The 18,651-nt window shown below is 45.2% G+C and overlaps 1 protein-coding gene across 4 annotated transcripts in view; it reads left to right on the forward strand.

The window, feature by feature from the left end:
* Positions 1 to 1,351: 1,351 nt before the first annotated feature.
* ZNF341 (zinc finger protein 341) overlaps positions 1,352 to 18,651 on the forward strand; it is a 71,160-nt gene continuing 53,860 nt past the window's right edge. For 3 of the 4 annotated variants that reach the window (XR_010319244.1, XM_064275985.1, XM_064275982.1), the window contains exons 1-2: positions 1,352 to 1,450; positions 16,420 to 16,530. Coding sequence is in view for 3 of the 4 variants with exons in the window: in XM_064275985.1 (XP_064132055.1) it covers positions 1,420 to 1,450; positions 16,420 to 16,530 (142 nt within the window). In the remaining variant the exon portion in view is untranslated. Of the gene's footprint in view, positions 1,451 to 13,758; positions 14,783 to 16,419; positions 16,531 to 18,651 lie in introns of those variants that run through there. The other variant, XM_064275983.1, reaches the window with a different exon arrangement.

Genomic DNA, 18,651 nt, shown 5'->3' on the forward strand with positions numbered 1-18,651 from the left:
TGAGTCAGAATTGACTCGACGGCACTGGGTTTGGTTTGGTTTTTTGGTTATTTGTCCTACAGACTACTTTCTTCTTTGAGTCTTTGGTTTCTTTTTTTCTCTTTTGAATATATATATTTTTAATTGAGGAGTTACATATTTATTTAATGAATATAAGAAAATCAGAATTGTGATTTTTGGATTGCTTTGGTTGAGGTTAAAATGGTTATTTAAGTAAAAGCAATGAGAACATTTAGAGTTAAATCCATGATAGTCTGATTGTGTTGATATGGCCATGATCATGGGAGAGATCCATGACTGATAGCACCTCCCTCGTTTTCCTTCCCCCCATCTCCCAACTCTTCGTTGTCCCCATGTGTACATCTTTGAAACTACTTATCACATCTTATAATTAATTTTTAAGATTTAATGTTTATCTGCTCCGTCTATTCCCAACTCCACGGAAGGGACCACTGCATTCCTAGAGCTACTGTAAGACCTGGTGGACAGTAGGCCTTCAACAAGTAGCTGATGGGAGATGAATGAAGACGAGAGAGGGGTCTGTGTGTGATGGGTGCTCTAAGAAAGCTGGGGGGGGGATCCTTGTGAGACTTAAATGGGGTCTCTGTGAGGCTGGGATGGTGTCACTGGGGTGAGTACTGGAGGTTAATGTAACAGAAACGGGGTCCCAGAGAGGAAGAGACGGGAGGTCTGTGTGAAGAGGAAACGGAGGTCCCTAAAAGGTGGAAATGAGGGTTTAAGTAACATGAATTGGGGGATCCCTGAGAGATGAGGATGGGAGAATTAACAGTAGGCAAAGATGGGAGTCACCTGAGGAGACAGGTGGAGGAGAGGATGGGGGTCACTATGGGAGGGGGGTTGGGGAGCCGATAACAGGGATGGGAATCAGTGTTGCACAGTTGGGGGAGGTCCTGTGTTAGGTGGAACTGGGGGTCCTTGTGAGAGAGTTGTCCAGTCCAGGTGAGACGGGAATGGGGTCGGTGTTGCAAAGCTGGGGGATACTGCGTGAGGTGGGACTGGGGTTGCAGAGTTGGGAGTCTTCACGTGCAGTAGGGATTGGGAGTCTGTATCACAGAGTTGGGGGGCGAGGTCCTGTAAAGCGGGGATACAGGTCCAGATGATACGGCTGGGACGTCCTGTGTGCTGCAGGGATGGGGTTGGGGTAGCAGAAGTGGGGGGTATGGGTGAGGCGGAGATAGACGCCTCCATGCACCGGTTACCGAGTCACCGAAAGGGACCGGGGGTGCCCAAGGATGCTGGGGGTCCCGCGAGCCGTAGCAGGGTTTCCGGGGAGGGGGGCTCGGCGGCTGGTCCCGGGCGCCCCCTGGCGGCCCCGACCCCAGCGCCGCCGCTGCGTCTCCCACAATGCTCGCGTAACCCCGCTCCGGCTACCGTGGCGGCGGCGGTGGCGGCTCCAAGATGGCGCAGACTATCTTCGAAGCCCTGGAGGGTGAGTCGCAACGGGGCTGCGGGAGGCGGCTGTTCCGCGCCGCGCCCCTCCCGCCGCATCTTCCCAGCGCCGGGCCAAGGCGCGCGGTCGCCGCGGGGCGGAGGGCGCTGGGGCCAGAATAGCCGCGGGGCGGGAGGGGCGGTCGGGAACAGCCGCGAGAGGAGCGGCCGGCGGGGGGGGGGCAGCGGGACCGGAACAGCCCTGGGAGCCGAGGCGCGGCGGGGGGGGGCACCGGGACCAGAACAGCCCTGGGAGCCGAGGCGCGGCGGGGGGGCACCGAGACCGGAACAGCCCTGGGAGCCGAGGCGCGGCGGGGGGGCACCGAGACCGGAACAGCCCTGGGAGCCGAGGCGCGGCGGGGGGGCACCGAGACCGGAACAGCCCTGGGAGCCGAGGCGCGGCGGGGAGGGGGCACCGGGACCGGAACAGCCGCGGGAGCAGCGGCCGGCGGGGGGGGCACCGGGGCCGGAACAGCCCTGGGAGCCGAGGCGCGGCGGGGGGGCACTGGGGCCGGAACAGCCGCAGTCTCCGGGGCCTCGGCCCGGCATGGAAGCGGGGGTTTCTGGAGGGAACAGCCGAGGGGTGGGAATGGGAGGAGGCTGGACGTGCCCGGGGCGGGGGGCAGGCTGGGCGTGGAACAACCGAGTCGTTGGAGGCCGCTCCCAGGGCCGGGGACCCGGAAGGGCTGCACTGAGCTGGGCGGTGGTGCAGGAGCAGCTGCGGGGTGGGGGAAGGTTGGTGGCCGGCGCATCTGCGCTGGGCGCCCTCACCTCGACTGACTTCTGTTGAGCGCCAACTGTATACCCCATAATGGGGTGCACTCAAATTAAGACCAGGAAAGATAGGTGTCGCTTGTGCCCACACGGTGGTCCAGACCCAAACCAGCAAACTCTGGGCTCCGATTAATCATATCAAGCTCTGCAAGGTCCTGGGATGGGGTGGCCCTCAGGCTCAGAGAACTGTGGGCCCTGGAGGCCGCAAACACGGAGTGCCTGCGTGCGCCTGCTGCGCCTCAGGGAGGAAGGGCAGCCTTAGCGACTTCAGAGGCACAGGGCAGACCTGGGAGGAAGACAGACACAGTGTTCTTAGAATGGTGTGATAACACGAGCACACAGATTGTTAGAGTACAAAAAAAGAAAAACCGTTGCCGTCGAGTCTTCCAGTGAGCCTACAGGACAGAGTAGAACTGCCCCATAGGGTTTCCAAGGAGCGGCTGCTGGATTCAAACTGCTGCCCTTTTGCTCAGCAGCCGAGCTCTTAACCACTGTGCCATCACTCTCCGAAAGTGGGCTGGATTGGCATTTTGTGGCCAAGCTTTTGAGTCCAGCAACTCCCTATGAGATCTCAGCCACATCTCTTCATTTCTTGGAGGATCAGAGTTCTCACCGTGAAATGGGGGAGGGGGTAACCCCAGTTTCTGGGACTCTTCACTGAGCCAGGCACAGCTCCTGTCCCAGTCTGGCGGGGGAAGAGAGGAATGATAGAACAAGCAATTATAAAAGTTCACAAAACCCAAACCAAACCGTAACTGTGGAGTTGATCCAGACTCACGGTGACTTCATGTGTACAGAGTAGAACACTGTTCCACGGGGTTTTCAAGGCTGTGATCTTTCCGAAGCTGATTGCCGGGCCTGTCTTGCCAGGCACCTCCTGGTGGGTTTGAACCGCAAACTTTTTGGTTTCTAGTGGAGTGCTATGGCTGCTAACCAAAGGGTTAGCAGTTCAGATCCGCCAGGTGCTCCTTGGAAACTCGATGGAGGCAGTTCTACTCTGTCCTATAGGGTCGCTATGAGTCGGAATCGACTCGATGGCACTGGTTTTTTTTTCTTTTTTTAGAGGAGTGCAAACTGTTTGCGCCACCTAGCGATCATAGAGATTATAGAATTAAAAAAACAGTAAAAGGTAACTTCAGCTGGTGCTCAGTGCTGCGGATAAGCAGAAGGGGACAGGAGCTGGTTGAATGGACATGGGAAATAGGGTGGAAAGGAAGAGTGTGCTGTCACATTATAGGGAGAGCAACTAGGGTCACATAGCAATGTATGTATAAGTTTTAGTACATTTAATCTGAGTTTGTATTGTAAACTCTGAGTTAAAGCACAATTTAAAAAAGAAAAAAATAAAATAAGCAGCGGGGTGGGGTAGTACGTGGAGGGCCAGAGTCAGTGGTGGTTCCCTCTGGGGAGGGCAGCAAGATGGGATGAGGCTTGCTTTCTCTTTACACTCCCTGGACGTCTTCATTATTTGAATTTTTTTCTGCAAGAATGTGTTTGCATATTGAGTAATGAGGAAATTAAAAAGAAAAATCAGTTCCCAGGACAGTAGGATGCGTTCTAGGCTTGGGGCAGGGGGAGCAGGGCTGTGGGAGTCCGGAGATGACCGGGAGAGGAAGGGGATCAGAATGACCCAGGCAGAGGGAACTGTGGTTTCAAAGGCCTAGGGAGAGAGAGAGGGGTCTCCTAGGATTCAGGGAAGTGTGGTATGGATGAGCAGTGAGAGATTAGGCCTCCAAACATTTGATGAGGCTTCTGAATTTTATCATGGGATCACCATGGAGCTAAGGAAGGGTTTTCAGCAGGGGAGCAACATTATCTGATATATGTTTATGAAGTTCACCCTTGCTGATCCAGGAACAGACTGGAGGGAGTCTGGAAGGCACGGGCGAGGTGAGTGAGGAGGCTGTTGCAATCATCCAGGTGAGAAATGAGGTGGCCTGGGCTAGGGGGACAGCTGTGGGGGTGGAGAGAAGATGGATTTGAGAGACATTTGGTAGGCAGAATAGGCCAGCCTTGCTGAAGGACTAGAAATGAGGGAGTTGGGGAATGTGGCAGGGTGGACAGTTGGTGCCCCGTTCTTGTTGAGGAGTCTTGGAGGAGGAATGAGTTTAGAGGTGGGGGATGACACATTAGTTGAGTTCAGTTCTACACAGACTGTATTTTTTTTAAAGTTTTAACTTTGAAATAACTATAGATTCATATGCGATTAAAAGAAATACTACAAAGAGATTCTATGTATCCTTTACCCACTCCTTCCCCCCGCATGATGCATCTATAACACTTATCTTGCAAAACCATAGTGCAATAGCATAACCAGGATACTGGCATTGAGTACAGTCAACGTAAAAAACAGTTCTGTCGCTACAAGGTGTTGCCCTTTTGTAGCTATCCCCAACTCTTTATCTCCTTCCCTGGCATGACCTGACCTCTGGCAACCACTAATCTGTCCTCTATTTCTAAAATTTTGTCACTTTAAGAATGTTATGTACATGCAATCATACACTATATAAGCTTTTTATTTTTTTAATTTTTTTTGGTAAAGTATATGTAACAGAACATTTGCCTTGTAAACATTTTTAAGTATATAATTCAAAGACATTAATTACATTCGCCATGTTGTGCAGCCATTGCCACTATCCATTTCCAGTGTTTTTCGTCTCCCAGAAACTCAGCAGCCCTTAAGTAATAACCCACCATCACCACCTTCCTCTGGTAAGCACTAATAAACATCAGCTTCTATGAATTTGTCTATTCTAGATATTTTGTTTAAGTAGGATCATGTAATATTTGTCCTTTTGCATCTATTTCACCGAGCATAATATTTTCAAGGTTTATACATTTTAGCATGTATCAGAGCTTCATTTCTCTTTGTAGCTAAATACTGTTTCATTGTATAGATATATTACATTTTGTTTACTCGTTTGTCTGTTGATGGACACTGAGGTTGTTTCCACCTTTTGGCTGTTGTGAATAATGATGCAATGAACAATGTTATATAAGTATTTGTTTGATTCCCTACTTTCATTTATTTTGATTATATAGCTAGAAGTGGAATTGCGGGGCCATATAGTAATTCATAGGGTCGCTATGAGTGGGAATCGACTCAACGGCACTGGGTTTTTTTTGTTTTTATAGTAATTTAATGTTTAACCTTTTGAGGAACTTCCAAGCTGTTCTCCACGACAGCTGCAGCACTTTGCACTTCCACCGACAATGGATGAGGGTTCCAATTTCTGCACATCCTCACCAACACTTATTTTCCATTTTTCTGATACTAGCCATCTAGTGGGTATGAAGTGGCATCTCACTGTGGTTTTGATTTGCTTTTCCCCAATGGCTGGTGCTAAGGAGCCTGATGGCACAGTGGTTAAGCACTTGGCTGCTAACCAGAAGGTCTGGGGTTGGAACCCACCAGCTGCTCTGTGGGAGAAGGATATGGCTTCTGTAAAGATTATTGCCTTGGAAACCCTATGGGACGGTTCTACTCTGCCTTGTAGGATTGCTATGAGTTGGAATTGAATCTACAGCAATTTTTTTTTTTTTTAACGACTGATGATGTTGAGGCAGGAGAAAGATGTGGCAGTCTGCTTCCCTAAGGATTTACAGCCTTGGAAACCCTATGGAGCAGTTCTACTCTGCCCTGCAGGGTTGCTATGAGTCAGAATTGTCTCAATGGCAATGACCTTGAGAGAATCATACAGTATATAACCTTTTGAAATAGACTGTTTTCATTCAGCATATTCCCTGAAGATTCACCCAAGTTGTGTATATCGAGATTTTTTTTTCGCCTTCTTTTTATTGCTGAGTTGTATCCCGTGATGTAGACATACCAGAGTTTGTTTAACTGTTCACCTGTTAAAGGACATCTGGGTTGTTTCAAGCATTTGGCTGTTACCAATAAAGCTGCTAAGAATATCTGTGTACAAATTTTTGTGCAGATGGAAGTTTTCATTTCTTGGGGATAAATGCCCAGAATTTCAGTTACTGGGTTTTATGGTAATTATGTGTTTAGTTTTATAAGACACTGCTAAACTGTGTTTCTAAGTGGCTGTACCATTTTACGTTCCCACCAGCAATGTATGAGTGATACAGTTTTTCCACATCCTTGCCAGGATTTGGTGTTATCACTGCTTTTTATTTTAGCTATTCTGATACGTGTATAGTGATACCTTATTATTTTAATTTATATTTCCCTAACAGCTAATGATGTTAAACATCTTTTCGTGTGTATGTTTTCTTTGGTGAAACGTCTGTTCTTGTCTTTTGCCCATTTTTTAGTTGGATTTCTTTTTTTTAATGGTTGAGTTGTGAGAGTTCTTTATATATTCTAGATACTAGTCCTTTGTCAGGTAAGTAGTTTGCAACTATTTTCTCCTGGTCTGTAGCTTGTGTTTTCATCCTCTAGACAGGTAGGCACATCTTGAGGTCACCGAGGCCCACCTTAGTGAAGATGGGACCAAGTAGTTTGATGTTTGGAGTGGACGGATGGGGATTGGAAGTAGAGATTTGCAGTTGTCTGTCAGTATTGCTATGCAATACATCATCTCAAAACATAGTGGCTTAAAACAACAATCGTTAATTAGCTCACGAGTCTGTGGGTCACAGGTTCAGGCTGGGCCCAACTCAGGGGTTCTTCTGCTGGTCTCACCTGACTTACTCATGCAGCCATATCAGCTGACGGGCCAGTTGGCACCTGGTTGGTCCCATATGACCTCATTCACCTATTGTGTAGCTATCTGGAGCAATAGGGGCAACTGGGCTATGTGTGTCTATCATCTAGCAGGCAAGCCCAGCCTCCTTCATGTGGTGGCTGAGTTCCAAAAGTAGCAAGCTGCAATGCACTGGCACTTTTTAAGCCTCTGCTTGTGTCATGTTTGGTAATGTTTGTTGGTCAAAGCAAGTCCCATGGTGTCTTAGTAATCTAGTGCTGCTATAACAGAAATACCACAAGTGGATGGCTTTAACAAAGAGAAATTTATTCTCTCTCAGTCTAGTAGGCTAGAAGTCCAAATTCACTGCAGGCATCAGCTCCAGGAGAAGGCTTTCTCTCTCTGTTGGCTCTGGAGGAAGGTCCTTAATATCGATCTTTCCTTGGTCTGGGAGCACCTCAGCTCAGGAACCTCAGGTACAAAGGATGCTCTCTGCTCCTGGAGCTGCTTTCTTGGTGGTATGAGGTCCCCCTCTGCTCCCTTCCCTTTCCTTTTATCTCTTATAAGATAAAATGTGGCCACACCCCAGGGAAACTCCCTTTACATTGGATCAGGGATGTGACCTTAGTAAGGGTGTAACAATCCCACCCTAATCCTCTTTAACATGAAATTATAATCCCAAAATGGAGGACAACCACACAATACTGGGAATCATGGCCCAGCCAAATTGATACACACATTTTTGGGGGATAAATTCAATCCATGACACATGGCCAGGCTCAGATTCAACGAGTATAGAGTTAGACTACATTTCTCAACAAGAGTGGCAAAATCGCATTGCAAAGGGACGAATGCACTGGGAAAAGAGGAATTTTTGGCCATTTTTTGTTGTCTACCACAATGTCGCCAGTATAACAAGACTGCGTCTTACATACTTTGGACATGTTGCCAGGAGGGATCAGTCCCTGGAGAAGGACATCATGCTTGGCAGGGTATAGGGTCAGCAGAAAAGAAGAAGACCCTCAACGAGGTGGATTGACACAGTGGCTGCAACAATGAGCTCAAGCATAACAAGGATTGTAAGGATGGCGCAGGACCAGGCAGTGTTTTGTTTTGTTGTGCATGGGGTTGCTATGAGTCGGAACTGACTCGACGGCAACTAACACCACCACCACAATGTCACTGTATCCAGTCACCTTTTTAGATCCTGAAGAAACTGACTACTCCCTGAAAAATGCTCACATTCTCACAATTTTTTATAAAATGGTAGAAGATATACAGAAGCTCATTTAGGGGGCATAAACCCCAGGTTAGGGACTCCGGATATTGAAGGGAACTAGACTGGGAGTGAGTGGGGCTGCCCAGGGAGAATATAAGAGGGAAAGGAGAGAGAGTTCAGACAGAGGAGTGCCTAGAAATAGAAATATTTAGAATGTGGACAAGACGAAAGAGTGCAGGAGGCTCAGAAGCAATGACCGGAAAGATAGAGAAGACCCAGGGAGGGTGGCGTCCTAGAGACGGAGAAGGGACTTTCAAAGAGTGTCTGATGCTGCCCAAAGGTCTTTGGTGATGTGGGGAAAGTGGCTCTGGTGGAATGGTGTGAGACCTAAGCCCCACTGAAGTGGATGGAGGAGAAATGGGTGATGGGCAGAGGAGATGGAGGGTGTAGACAATCCTCATGGGATGCTTGATGTTGAAGGGAGGAGAGATGGGAACATGGGTGTGAGGGAGGGGATTCTGGAGAGACCTGAGCATGTGCAGCTGTTCATGGGAAGGAGAGGTTGAAGGCACAGTGTGGGGAGAGGGGCTCATTTGTGGGGAGTGGTTTTTGGTGGCAGGAGGCTAAGGAGCCTCCCAGTTAGGAAGCTGGAGGAGGCATCTAGATAAGAGCTGGTGAGGTGGGAGGCAGAGCATTGGCTGTGGGAGGAGAGGGAGGCATGCTCTGGGTTGTTTGGAAGGGAGGCAACTTAGATGTGAAGAGGCCTTTGACATGGCTGGCTAGTGTATTACTGTGACCCTTGACAGTGATAAACGATGGGAAAACATGGAAGAAGTCAGCTTCTCAAGAGTCCTCCAAACAAATTCAGATTATGCTGTTTATTGAGGAAAAGAAAAGACAAGAAAACCTTGGAAAACAAGGATGCCTGGTGTAAGCGGACTTGTGGGATTTGTGGGTATGGATGGAGACTTGGAAACATGATTTCTGGAGGGACTGTATCTCCTTCAGTTACATCAGCCATGAGTAAGAGAGAAGCCCAACGCAGCAGTGGCGTAAGCGGACCAGATGTTAGTTCTGTCATGAAAGTCCTGAAGAAGGTAGTCTAGGGCTCTGAGGATGGTTCTGATCTACAAGGTTCTCAGAGGCCCAGGATCTTTCCAGCTTTGTACTCTGCAATCTCCATGGGGTGGCCCAGGTCCTCATGGTCCGGGATGGTGGCTTGAATTCCTGCCATCATATTCTTGTTCTAGGAGGCAGAATGGTGGTTAGGACAAAGAAGAGGGTCATGTACTATGCAGCTTTTTTTTTTTTTTTTTTTAATAATTTTTATTGTGCTTTAAGTGAAAGTTTACAAATCAAGTCAGTCTCTCACACAAAAACGCGTATACACCTTGCTACACACTCCCAATTACTCTCCCCCTAATGAGACAGCCCGCTCTCTCCCTCCACTCTCTCTTTTCGCCAGCTTCTAATCCCCTCCGCCCTCTCATCTCCCCTCTAGGCAGGAGATGCCAACATAGTCTCAAGTGTCCACCTGATCCAAGAAGCTCACTCCTCACCAGCACCCCTCTCCAACCCATTGTCCAGTCCAATCCATGTCTGAAGAGTTGGCTCCGGGAATTGTTCCTGTCCTGGGCCAACAGGAGGTCTGGGGGCCATGACCACCGGGGTCCTTCCAGTCTCACTCAGACCACCAATTCTGGTCCTATGAGAATTTGGGGTCTGCATCTCACTGCTCTCCTGCTCCCTCAGGGGTTCTCTGTTGTGTTCCCTGTCAGGGCAGTCATCAGTTGTAGCTGGGCACCATCTAGTTCTTATTTCTAGCTTTTTAAGGAAGTGTCAAATCGATTTCCAAAGTGGTTGTACCATTTTACATTCCCACCAGCAGTGTATAAGTGTTCCAATCTCTCGACAGCCTCTCCAACATTTATTATTTTGTGTTTTTGGATTAATAGCAGCCTTGTTGGGGTGAGATGGAATCTCATTGTAGTTTTGATCTGCATTTCTCTAATGGCTAATGATCGTGAACATTTCCTCATATATCTGTTAGCTACGTGAATATCTTCAGTGAAGTGTCTATTCATATCTTTTGCCCATTTTTTAATTGGGTTATTTGTCTTTTTGCAGTTGATTTTTTGCAGTATCAGGTAGATTTTAGAGATCAGGTGCTGATCAGAAATGTCATAGCTAAAAACTTTTTCCCAGTCTGTAGGTAGCCTTTTTACTCTTTTGGTGAAGTCTTTGGATGAGCATAGGTCTTTGATTTTTAGGAGCTCCGAGCTATCTAGTTTTTCTTCTACGTTCTTTATAATGTTTTGTATACTGTTTATGCCTTGCATTAGGGCTCCTAACATTGTCCCTATTTTTTCTTCCATGATCTTTATCGTTTTAGATTTTATATTTAGGTATTTAATCCATTTTGAGTTAGTTTTTGTGCATGGAATGAGGTATGGGTCTTGTTTCATTTTTCTGCAGATGGATATCCAGTTATGCCAGCACCATTTGTTAAAAAGACTGTCTTTTCACCATTTAACTCTTTTGGGGCCTTTGTCAAATATCAACTGCTCATATGTGGATGGATTTATTTCTGGATTCTCGATTCTGTTCCATTGGTCCATGTATCCGTTGTTGTATCAGTACCAGGCTGTTTTGACTACTGTGGTGGTATAATAGGTTCTAAAATCAGGTAAAGTAAGGCCTCCCATTTTGTTCTTCTTTTTCAGTAATGCCTTATTTATCCGGGGCCTCTTTCCCTTCCATATGAAATTGGTGATTTGTTTCACCATCTCATTAAAGAATGTTCTTGGGATTTGGATCGGAATTGCATTAAATGTATAGATCGCTTTTGCTAGAATAGATATTTTTATAATGTTACGTCTTCCCATCCACAAGCAAGGTATGTTCTTCCACTTATGTAAGTCTCTTTTGGTTTCTTGCAGAAGTGTACTGTTGTTTTCTTTGTGTAAGTCTTTTACATCTCTGGTAAGATTTATTCCTGAGTATTTTATCTTCTTGGGGGCTACTGTAAATGGCATTGATTCGGTGATTTCCTCTTTGATGTTCTTTTTGTTGGTTTAGAGGAATCCAACTGATTTTTGTATGTTTATCTTGTATCCCGATACTCTGCTGAACTCTTCTATTAGTTTCAGTTGTTTTCTGGAGGATTCCTTAGGGTTTTCTGTGTATAAGATCATGTCATCTGCAAATAGAGATACTTTCACTTCTTCCTTGCCAATCTGGATGCACTTTATTTCTTTATCTAGCCTAATTGCTCTGGCTAGGACTTCCAGCACAATGTTGAATAAGAGTGGTGATAAAGGGCATCCTTGTCTGGTACCTGATCTCAGTGGGAATGTTTTTAGGCTCTCTCCATTTCTGGTGATGTTGGCCGTTGGCTTTGAATAAATGCCCTTTATTATGTTGAGGAATTTTCCTTATATTCCTATTTTGCTGAGAGTTTTTATCATGAATGAGTGTTGAACTTTGTCAAATGTCTTTTCTACATCAATTGATAAAATCATGTAATTCTTGCCTTTTGTTTTATTTATGTGGTGGGTTACATTAATTGTTTTTCTAATGTTGAACTATCCTTGCATACCTGGTATGAATCCCACTTGGTCATGGTGAATTCTTTTGTTGATATGTTGTTGAATTCTATTGGCTAGAATTTTGTTGAGGATTTTTGCCTCTACATTCATGGGGGATATAGGTCTATAATTTTCTTTTCTTGTGGTGTCTTTACCTGGTTTTGGTATCAGGGAGATGGTGGCTTCATAGAATGAGTTTGGTAGTATTCCGTCCTTTTTTATGCTCTGAAATACCTTTAGTAGTAGTGGTGTTAACTCTTCTCTGAAAGTTTGGTAGAACTCTGCAATGAAGCCGTCCGGGCCAGGGCTTTTTTTTGTTGGGAGTTTTTTGATTACCTTTTCAATCTCTTCTTTTGTTATGGGTCTATTTAGTTGTTCCACCTCTGTTTGTGTTAGTTTAGGTAGGTAGTGTGTTTCTAGGAATGAATCCATTTCTTCTAGGTTTTCAAATTTATTTGAGTATAGTTTTTCACAGTAATTTGATATGATTCTTTTAATTTCAGTTGGGTCTGTTGTAATATCACCCATCTCATTTCTTATTCGGGTTATTTGCTTCCTCTCCTGCTTTTCTTTTGTCGGTTTGGCCAATGGTTTATCAATTTTGTTGATTTTTTTCAGAGAACCAGCTTTTAGTCTTGTTAATTCTTTCAATTGTTTTTCTGCTATTTCATTTAGCTCAGCTCTAACTGTTATTATTTGGTTTCTTCTGGTGCCTGAGGGTTTCTTTTGTTGCTCTCTTTCTATTTGTTCAAGTTGTAGGGATAATTCTTTGATTTTGGCACTTTCTTCTTTTTGGATGTGTGCATTTATTGATATAAATTGACCCCTGAGCATGGCTTTCACTATGTCCCAAAGGTTCAGATAGGAACTGTTTTCATTCTCATTGGATTCTATGAATTTCTTTATTCCATCCTTAATGTCTTCTATAATCCAGTCTTTTTTGAGCAGGGTATTGTTCAGTTTCCAAGTATTTGATTTCTTTTTCCTGCTTTTTCTGTTATTGATTTCCACTTTTATGCCTTATGGTCAGAGAAGATGCTTTTTAATATTTCAGTGTTTTAGATTCTGCTAAGGCTTGCTTTATGACCTAATATTTGGTCTATTCGAGAGAATATTTCATGTGCACTAAAAAGAAATTCTAGTTGGGTGCTGTTGGGTGGAGTGTTCTGTATATGTCTACGAGGTCAAGTTGGTTGATTGTGGCATTTAGATCTTCCGTGTCTTTATCGAGCATCTTTCTGGATGTCCTGTCCTTCACTGAAAGTGGTGTGTTGAGATCTCCTATTATTATTGTAGAGCTGTCTATCTCACTTTTCAATGCTGATAGAGTTTGTTTTATGTATATTGCAGCCCTGTCATTGGGTGCATAAATATTTAATATGGTTATATCTTCTTGGTATATTGTCCCTTTAGTCAATATATAGTGTCCTTCCTTATCCTTTATGATGGATTTATCTTGGAAGTCTATTTTATCAGGAATTAATATTGCCACTCCTGCTCTTTTTTGATTGTTGTTTGCTTGATATATTTTTTTCCATCCTTTGGGTTTTAGTTTGTTTGTGTCTCCAAGTCTAAGGTGTGTCTCTTGTATGCAGCATATAGATGGATCTTGTTTTTTAATCCATTCTGCCACTCTCTATCTCTTTATTGATGCATTTAGTCCATTTACATTCAGGGTAATTATGGATAGATATGAATTTATTGCTATCATTTTGATGTCTTTGTGTGTTGACAGTTTCTTTTTCCCACTTGATTTTATGTGCTGAGTAGATTTTCTTTATATATTGTCCTTTCCTCATATTTGTGGTTGATTTTGTTTCTGCTGAGTCTGTATTTTTCCGTTGTATTTTATTTTGATGAGTAGGATAGTGTGTCTCCTTTGTGGTTACCTTATTATTTACCCCTATTTTTCTAAACTTAAAACTAACTTTTATTTCTTTGTATCGCTGTATCTTCCTCTCCATATGGAAAGTGTATGATTACATTTCTTAGTCCCTCTTTATTATTTTATGTTGTCTTCTTTTATATAATAACATCGCTGTTACCCTGTGTTGGGCTTTTTTTTTTTTTTAATCTTGCTTTGTTTTTCGGGTTTGCCTGTTTGGGTTGACTTCTGGTTGCTCTGCCCAGTGTTCTAGTCTTGGTTTGATACCTGATATTATTGATTTTCTAACCAAAGAACTCCCTTTAGTATTTCTTGTAGTTCTGGGTTGGTTTTTACGAATTCCCTCAACTTGTGTTTATCTGGAAATGTCTTAATTTCACCTTCATATTTAAGAGACAGTTTTGATGGATATACGATTCTTGGCAGGCAATTTTTTTCCTTCAGTTTTTTTCATATGTCATCCGAATGCCTTCTTGCCTGCATGGTTTCTGCTGAGTCGTCCGAGCTTATTCTTATTGGGTCTCCTTTGTAGGTGACTTTTTGTTTATCCCTCACTGCTCTTATAATTGTCTCTTTATCTTTGGTTTTGGCAAGTTTGGTTATAATATGTCTTGGTGACTTTCTTTTAACATCTACCTTATGTGGAGTTCAATGTGCATCTTGGATAAATATCTTCTCATCTTTCATAATATCAGGGAAGTTTTCTGCCAACAAATCTTCAATTTTCTGTTATCCTTCCCTGTTTGGTACTCCAATCACTCGTAGGTTATTTCTCTTGATAGAGTCCCACATGATTCTTAAGGTTTCTTCATTTTTTTAAATTCTTCTATCTGGTTTTTCTTCAAATATATTAGTGCCAGGTGATTTATCTTCGAGTTCAGAAATTCTAGCTTCTACTTGCTCAGTTCTGCTCCTCTGACATTCTATTGAGTTATCTAATTCTGTAATTTTATTGTTCATCTTCTGAATTTCTGATTGCTGTCTCTGTATGGATTTTTCCAGATTATTAAACTTTTCACTATGTTCCTGAATAATCTTTCTAATTTCTTCAGTTGCTTCATCTGTGTGTTCCTTGGCTTGTTCTGCGTATTGCCTCATTTCCTTCCTGATGTCTTGAAGGGTTCTGTATATTAAACTTTTGTTTTCTGCATCTGGTAATTCCAGGAATGCACTTACATCTAGAAGATCCCTGGATTTTTTGTTTTGAGAGCCTACTGAGGTGATCATGGTCTCTTTCTTTATGTGACTTGATATTGACTGTTGTCTCCGAGCCATCTAGAAGTTATTGTATTAGTTTATGCTTGCTTACTGTGTCATAGCTGCTTGCTTTGTTTTGTTTTGGTATACCCCTGTGGGTTGCTTGAGTGAGCTAGCTTGATTATTTTCGCCTTTGGAGCTCTGATGTCCTGTCCCCAGCTGGCTAGAGCTGTTATCAGGTATATCGGTCTAGGAGTCCATTCACTTTTCTTGTATGATTTCAGCTCAGGTTTCCAGGTAGCTGATATCAAGTGTGTGGTACAGGCTCTGTCCTACAGTCTTAGAGGGGCAGGGGTGATTGACGTGTATACCGGTATCTGATTGCAGCATGGGGTCACGCTCTGAACAAGGCAGGGGGTTGAGAACCAACCCCCAAGTGTCTCTGAGGAAAACGCGTCTCTGTTCCCTAGAGCGTGCTGGTGGGTGGGTTCTGCAGAGGGACAATGGGCACCCAAAGTTTTTGTTTTAAGGACTGGGAGGTACCACTTATCTTTGGACGCCTGTCAAGGGTGGCTGGGTGACCTGAGTGGAGCTACCAGTCCTTAGGTCCCTGTTGTGGGTAGGTGAGGACCTTGTTTAATAGGCAAAGCAATGTCAAACATCAAACACTCACCTCTCCACAGCACAGCTGAAATGGTTGGCGTTTGCCAACAAGGGCCTGTTCTCCTGAAATAGGCCCACACAGGTCCATGCAGAAGGGAAAGGTGCTCAAGGTCCACGGACGGTTTATGCCTGGACAGGAGCCGCTTCTGTCCTGAGCTCGCCCAGTTAATGGAGCTAGCAAATTATCTTTTCCCCCCAGTTGCAAATTTGTTCCTTCCCCAAGGCCAGGAGGATGGCTCCAGGTGCTCACCAGGGTCTCTCTCAGGCCCAGGGATTCAGCTGCTGAAGCCGGCTTGTGGGGGGCGGGGGGGGGGTGCTGTAAAATATAGGCAGGTACTTAGCTTTTGCCGAGAGCGCCGTTCTCCTCAGGTTCCGGAGGTATGAGTGGGCTGTGTGGCTGGCTGCTTCTCCCTGAGGAAACTGCGGCTGAACGCTAGGACCAGCCTGCTGTCGCCAGCGCAGCTCCGGAAATGGTGCTTGAGGGCTCCCTGCAATTAGGTCCGGTAACTCCTCTCCACTTCTGAATGGCCTCTTCCTCCCCCTTCCCCTCAGTTCGTTGTCTTAAGCTTACCTTTGATGCTCAGGCCTTACAGCTTGTGACAAACATACTCGTTTCACTTGTTTTTTCGGGTCTTTGTTGTAAAGAGGGCTCAACAGAGGTGTCGGTGTATTCCGCCATCTTGGCTCTGCCTCCCACTGTGCAGCTTTTAAGACAACTTCCCAGAAGCTGCAGTACAGCACCTCTACTGACATCCCGTTAGCCAGGACTCAGTCACCCTTTCTGCAATAAAGTATCATCTTTATTCTGGGGCCATGTTTCCAGCCAAAACTCTTGAGTTCCATTGTAATGGAAATAGGAGAGAATGTACATTGGGCACTGCCAGCCATCTTTTCCATGGGAGTCTTGCAGTGGGACTGGCTTGTAAGGGTGAAGTCTGAGCAGGGTACTGGGCCTACCTTCCAACAAGAGTCCTTTTTTTTTTTTTTTTTTTTCAGGGATGGACAATCAGACTGTACTGGCTGTCCAGTCATTGTTGGATGGCCAAGGAGCAGTTCCTGATCCCACAGGCCAGAGCGTCAACACGGCTCCTGCCATCCAGCCATTAGGTGAGTGTTATGGATTGAATTGTGCCCCCCCAAAATAGTTGTTGTAAATCTTAATCCCTGTACCTGTGTTTATAATCCCATTTGGGAATGGGTTTTGTTTGTTATGTTAATAAGTCAGTATTAGTGTAGGGCGTGTCTTAACTCAGTCTCTTCTGAGATGTAAAAAGAGCAAGGCTGAGCAAGCAACCAGGTGGACCAGGCCACATGAGCTCTCCAACGAACCAAGAAACAGATGCTGAAGAGAGATAAGGACCTCCCCTTAGAGCTGACAGAGAGAGCCTTACCCTAGAGCCTGCACCCTGCATTCAGACTTCTAGCCTCCTAAAGTAAGAAAATAAATTTCTGTTTGTTAAAACCACCCACTCGTGGTATTCCTGTTATAGCAGCACTAGATAACTAAGACATTGAGTATCTGCTACTCCACTGGTCTCATCCCTTTGAGAGTGAGGGAGAGTGAAGAGAGCTAAAGACACAAGGGAAAGATAAGTCCAACGGACTAATGAACCACAACTACTATGGCCTCCTCCAGTCTGAGTCTAGTACAACTAGATGGTGCCTGGCTACCACCACTGACTGCTCTGACAGGGATCATAGTAGAGGGTCCTGGACAGGGCTGAAGAAAAATGTAGAACAAAATTCTAACTCACAAAAAAAGACCAGACTTACTGGCCTGACAGAGACTAGAGAAACCCTGAGAGTAAGGCCCCTGGACACTCTTTTAGCTCCATAATGAAGTCACTCCTGAGGTTCACCCTTCAGCCAAAGATTAGACAGGTACATGAAACAGAGCGAGACTAAAGGAGCACACCAGCTCAGGGGCAAGGACTAGAGGGCAGGAGGGGACAGGAAAGCTGGTAATAGGGAACCCAAGGTAGAGAAAGGAGAGTGTTGACATATCGTAGGGTTGTTAACTGATGTCATAAAACGATATGTGAACTGTTTAATGAAAAGCTAGTTTGTTCTGTAAACTTTTGTCTAAGGTACCAAAAAAGGGGGGGGGGCAGTGCGTATTTGCTCAGGTTCAGCAGCGGGAAGGACGAGTTTCCCCATGACGAATACGTGGGGCTCATGGCAAGGGTGTAGGAGTGAACTGCCCACTCTGGTCCTCAGGATAGCATCTGGTCTCTGACCCTTTTCGCCTTCCTCTCGGTCTGGATCTTGAGGCTCATGCCATACTTCTCTGCTTGGCTCTGAGGACGCCCTCTCTGGATCACTTAGTGAATATAGAAAGATGGGATCATGACACAGGCGATAACTGGGAGTCCCCAGTGCCTGCAATGCTTTTACTTTTGACCTGGAAGTCATTTCTCAGCCTCTTCTCTATGGAAGGAACAGGCTGGGCACGAATCTCTCCAATTTACAGGCCAGATGCCTGAGACACGGAGAGGGCTGGGGACTTCTTTTGGAACCCCATGTGAGTCCATGTGGTCATTTATTCATTCCACAAACATTTTTGAGGACTTCCTGGGAACCATGCTGGGACAGAGAGATATATGCCTGGGTTTGAATCCTTGTTCCCATAGTTCCTGGACCTTGGGTAAAAGAGTTAACTTCTCTGTGCCTCAGTTTACATATCTATGAAATGGGGATAATAGTATCTGCCTTCTAGGGTTCTTGTGGAGGTATTTGGGATTTGGTTTCAGCTCTTGTAATTGAGAAACACAAAACAGTGGTTTCTACAAGATTGAAGTTTAATTCTCTGTCACATGAAAGTCACGATGTGCATCTACAGTAGGTATGATGAGACCCAGACCCTTTCTTGTGGCTCTGCTGCCCTCAACTTGTAGTGCAAGATGGTTGCTGCAGCTCCCGCTTTCATTTCCTCATTCCGCCCAACAGCATGAAGGGGAGGAAGTGGAAGTGAAAGTCATGCCCTTTTCTTTTAAGAGGAAGTTGCATATGCAGTATACTTCTTCTCTCATCCCATTGGTCAGAACTCAGAAGGCTGGGAAATGTAGTCTTTAGCTAGGCAGCTATGTGCCTCACTAAAATTTATAGTACTATATAGGAAGAGGAAACCCTGGTGGCATAGTGGTTAAGTTGTTACGGCTGCTAACCAAAAGGTTGGCAGTTCACGTCCACCAGGCACTCCTTGGAAACTCTGTGGGGTCGCTATAAGTT

The sequence above is a fragment of the Loxodonta africana genome, chromosome 24, assembly GCF_030014295.1.
Source record: "Loxodonta africana isolate mLoxAfr1 chromosome 24, mLoxAfr1.hap2, whole genome shotgun sequence".
In the NCBI taxonomy this organism is placed as follows: Eukaryota; Metazoa; Chordata; class Mammalia; order Proboscidea; family Elephantidae; genus Loxodonta; species Loxodonta africana.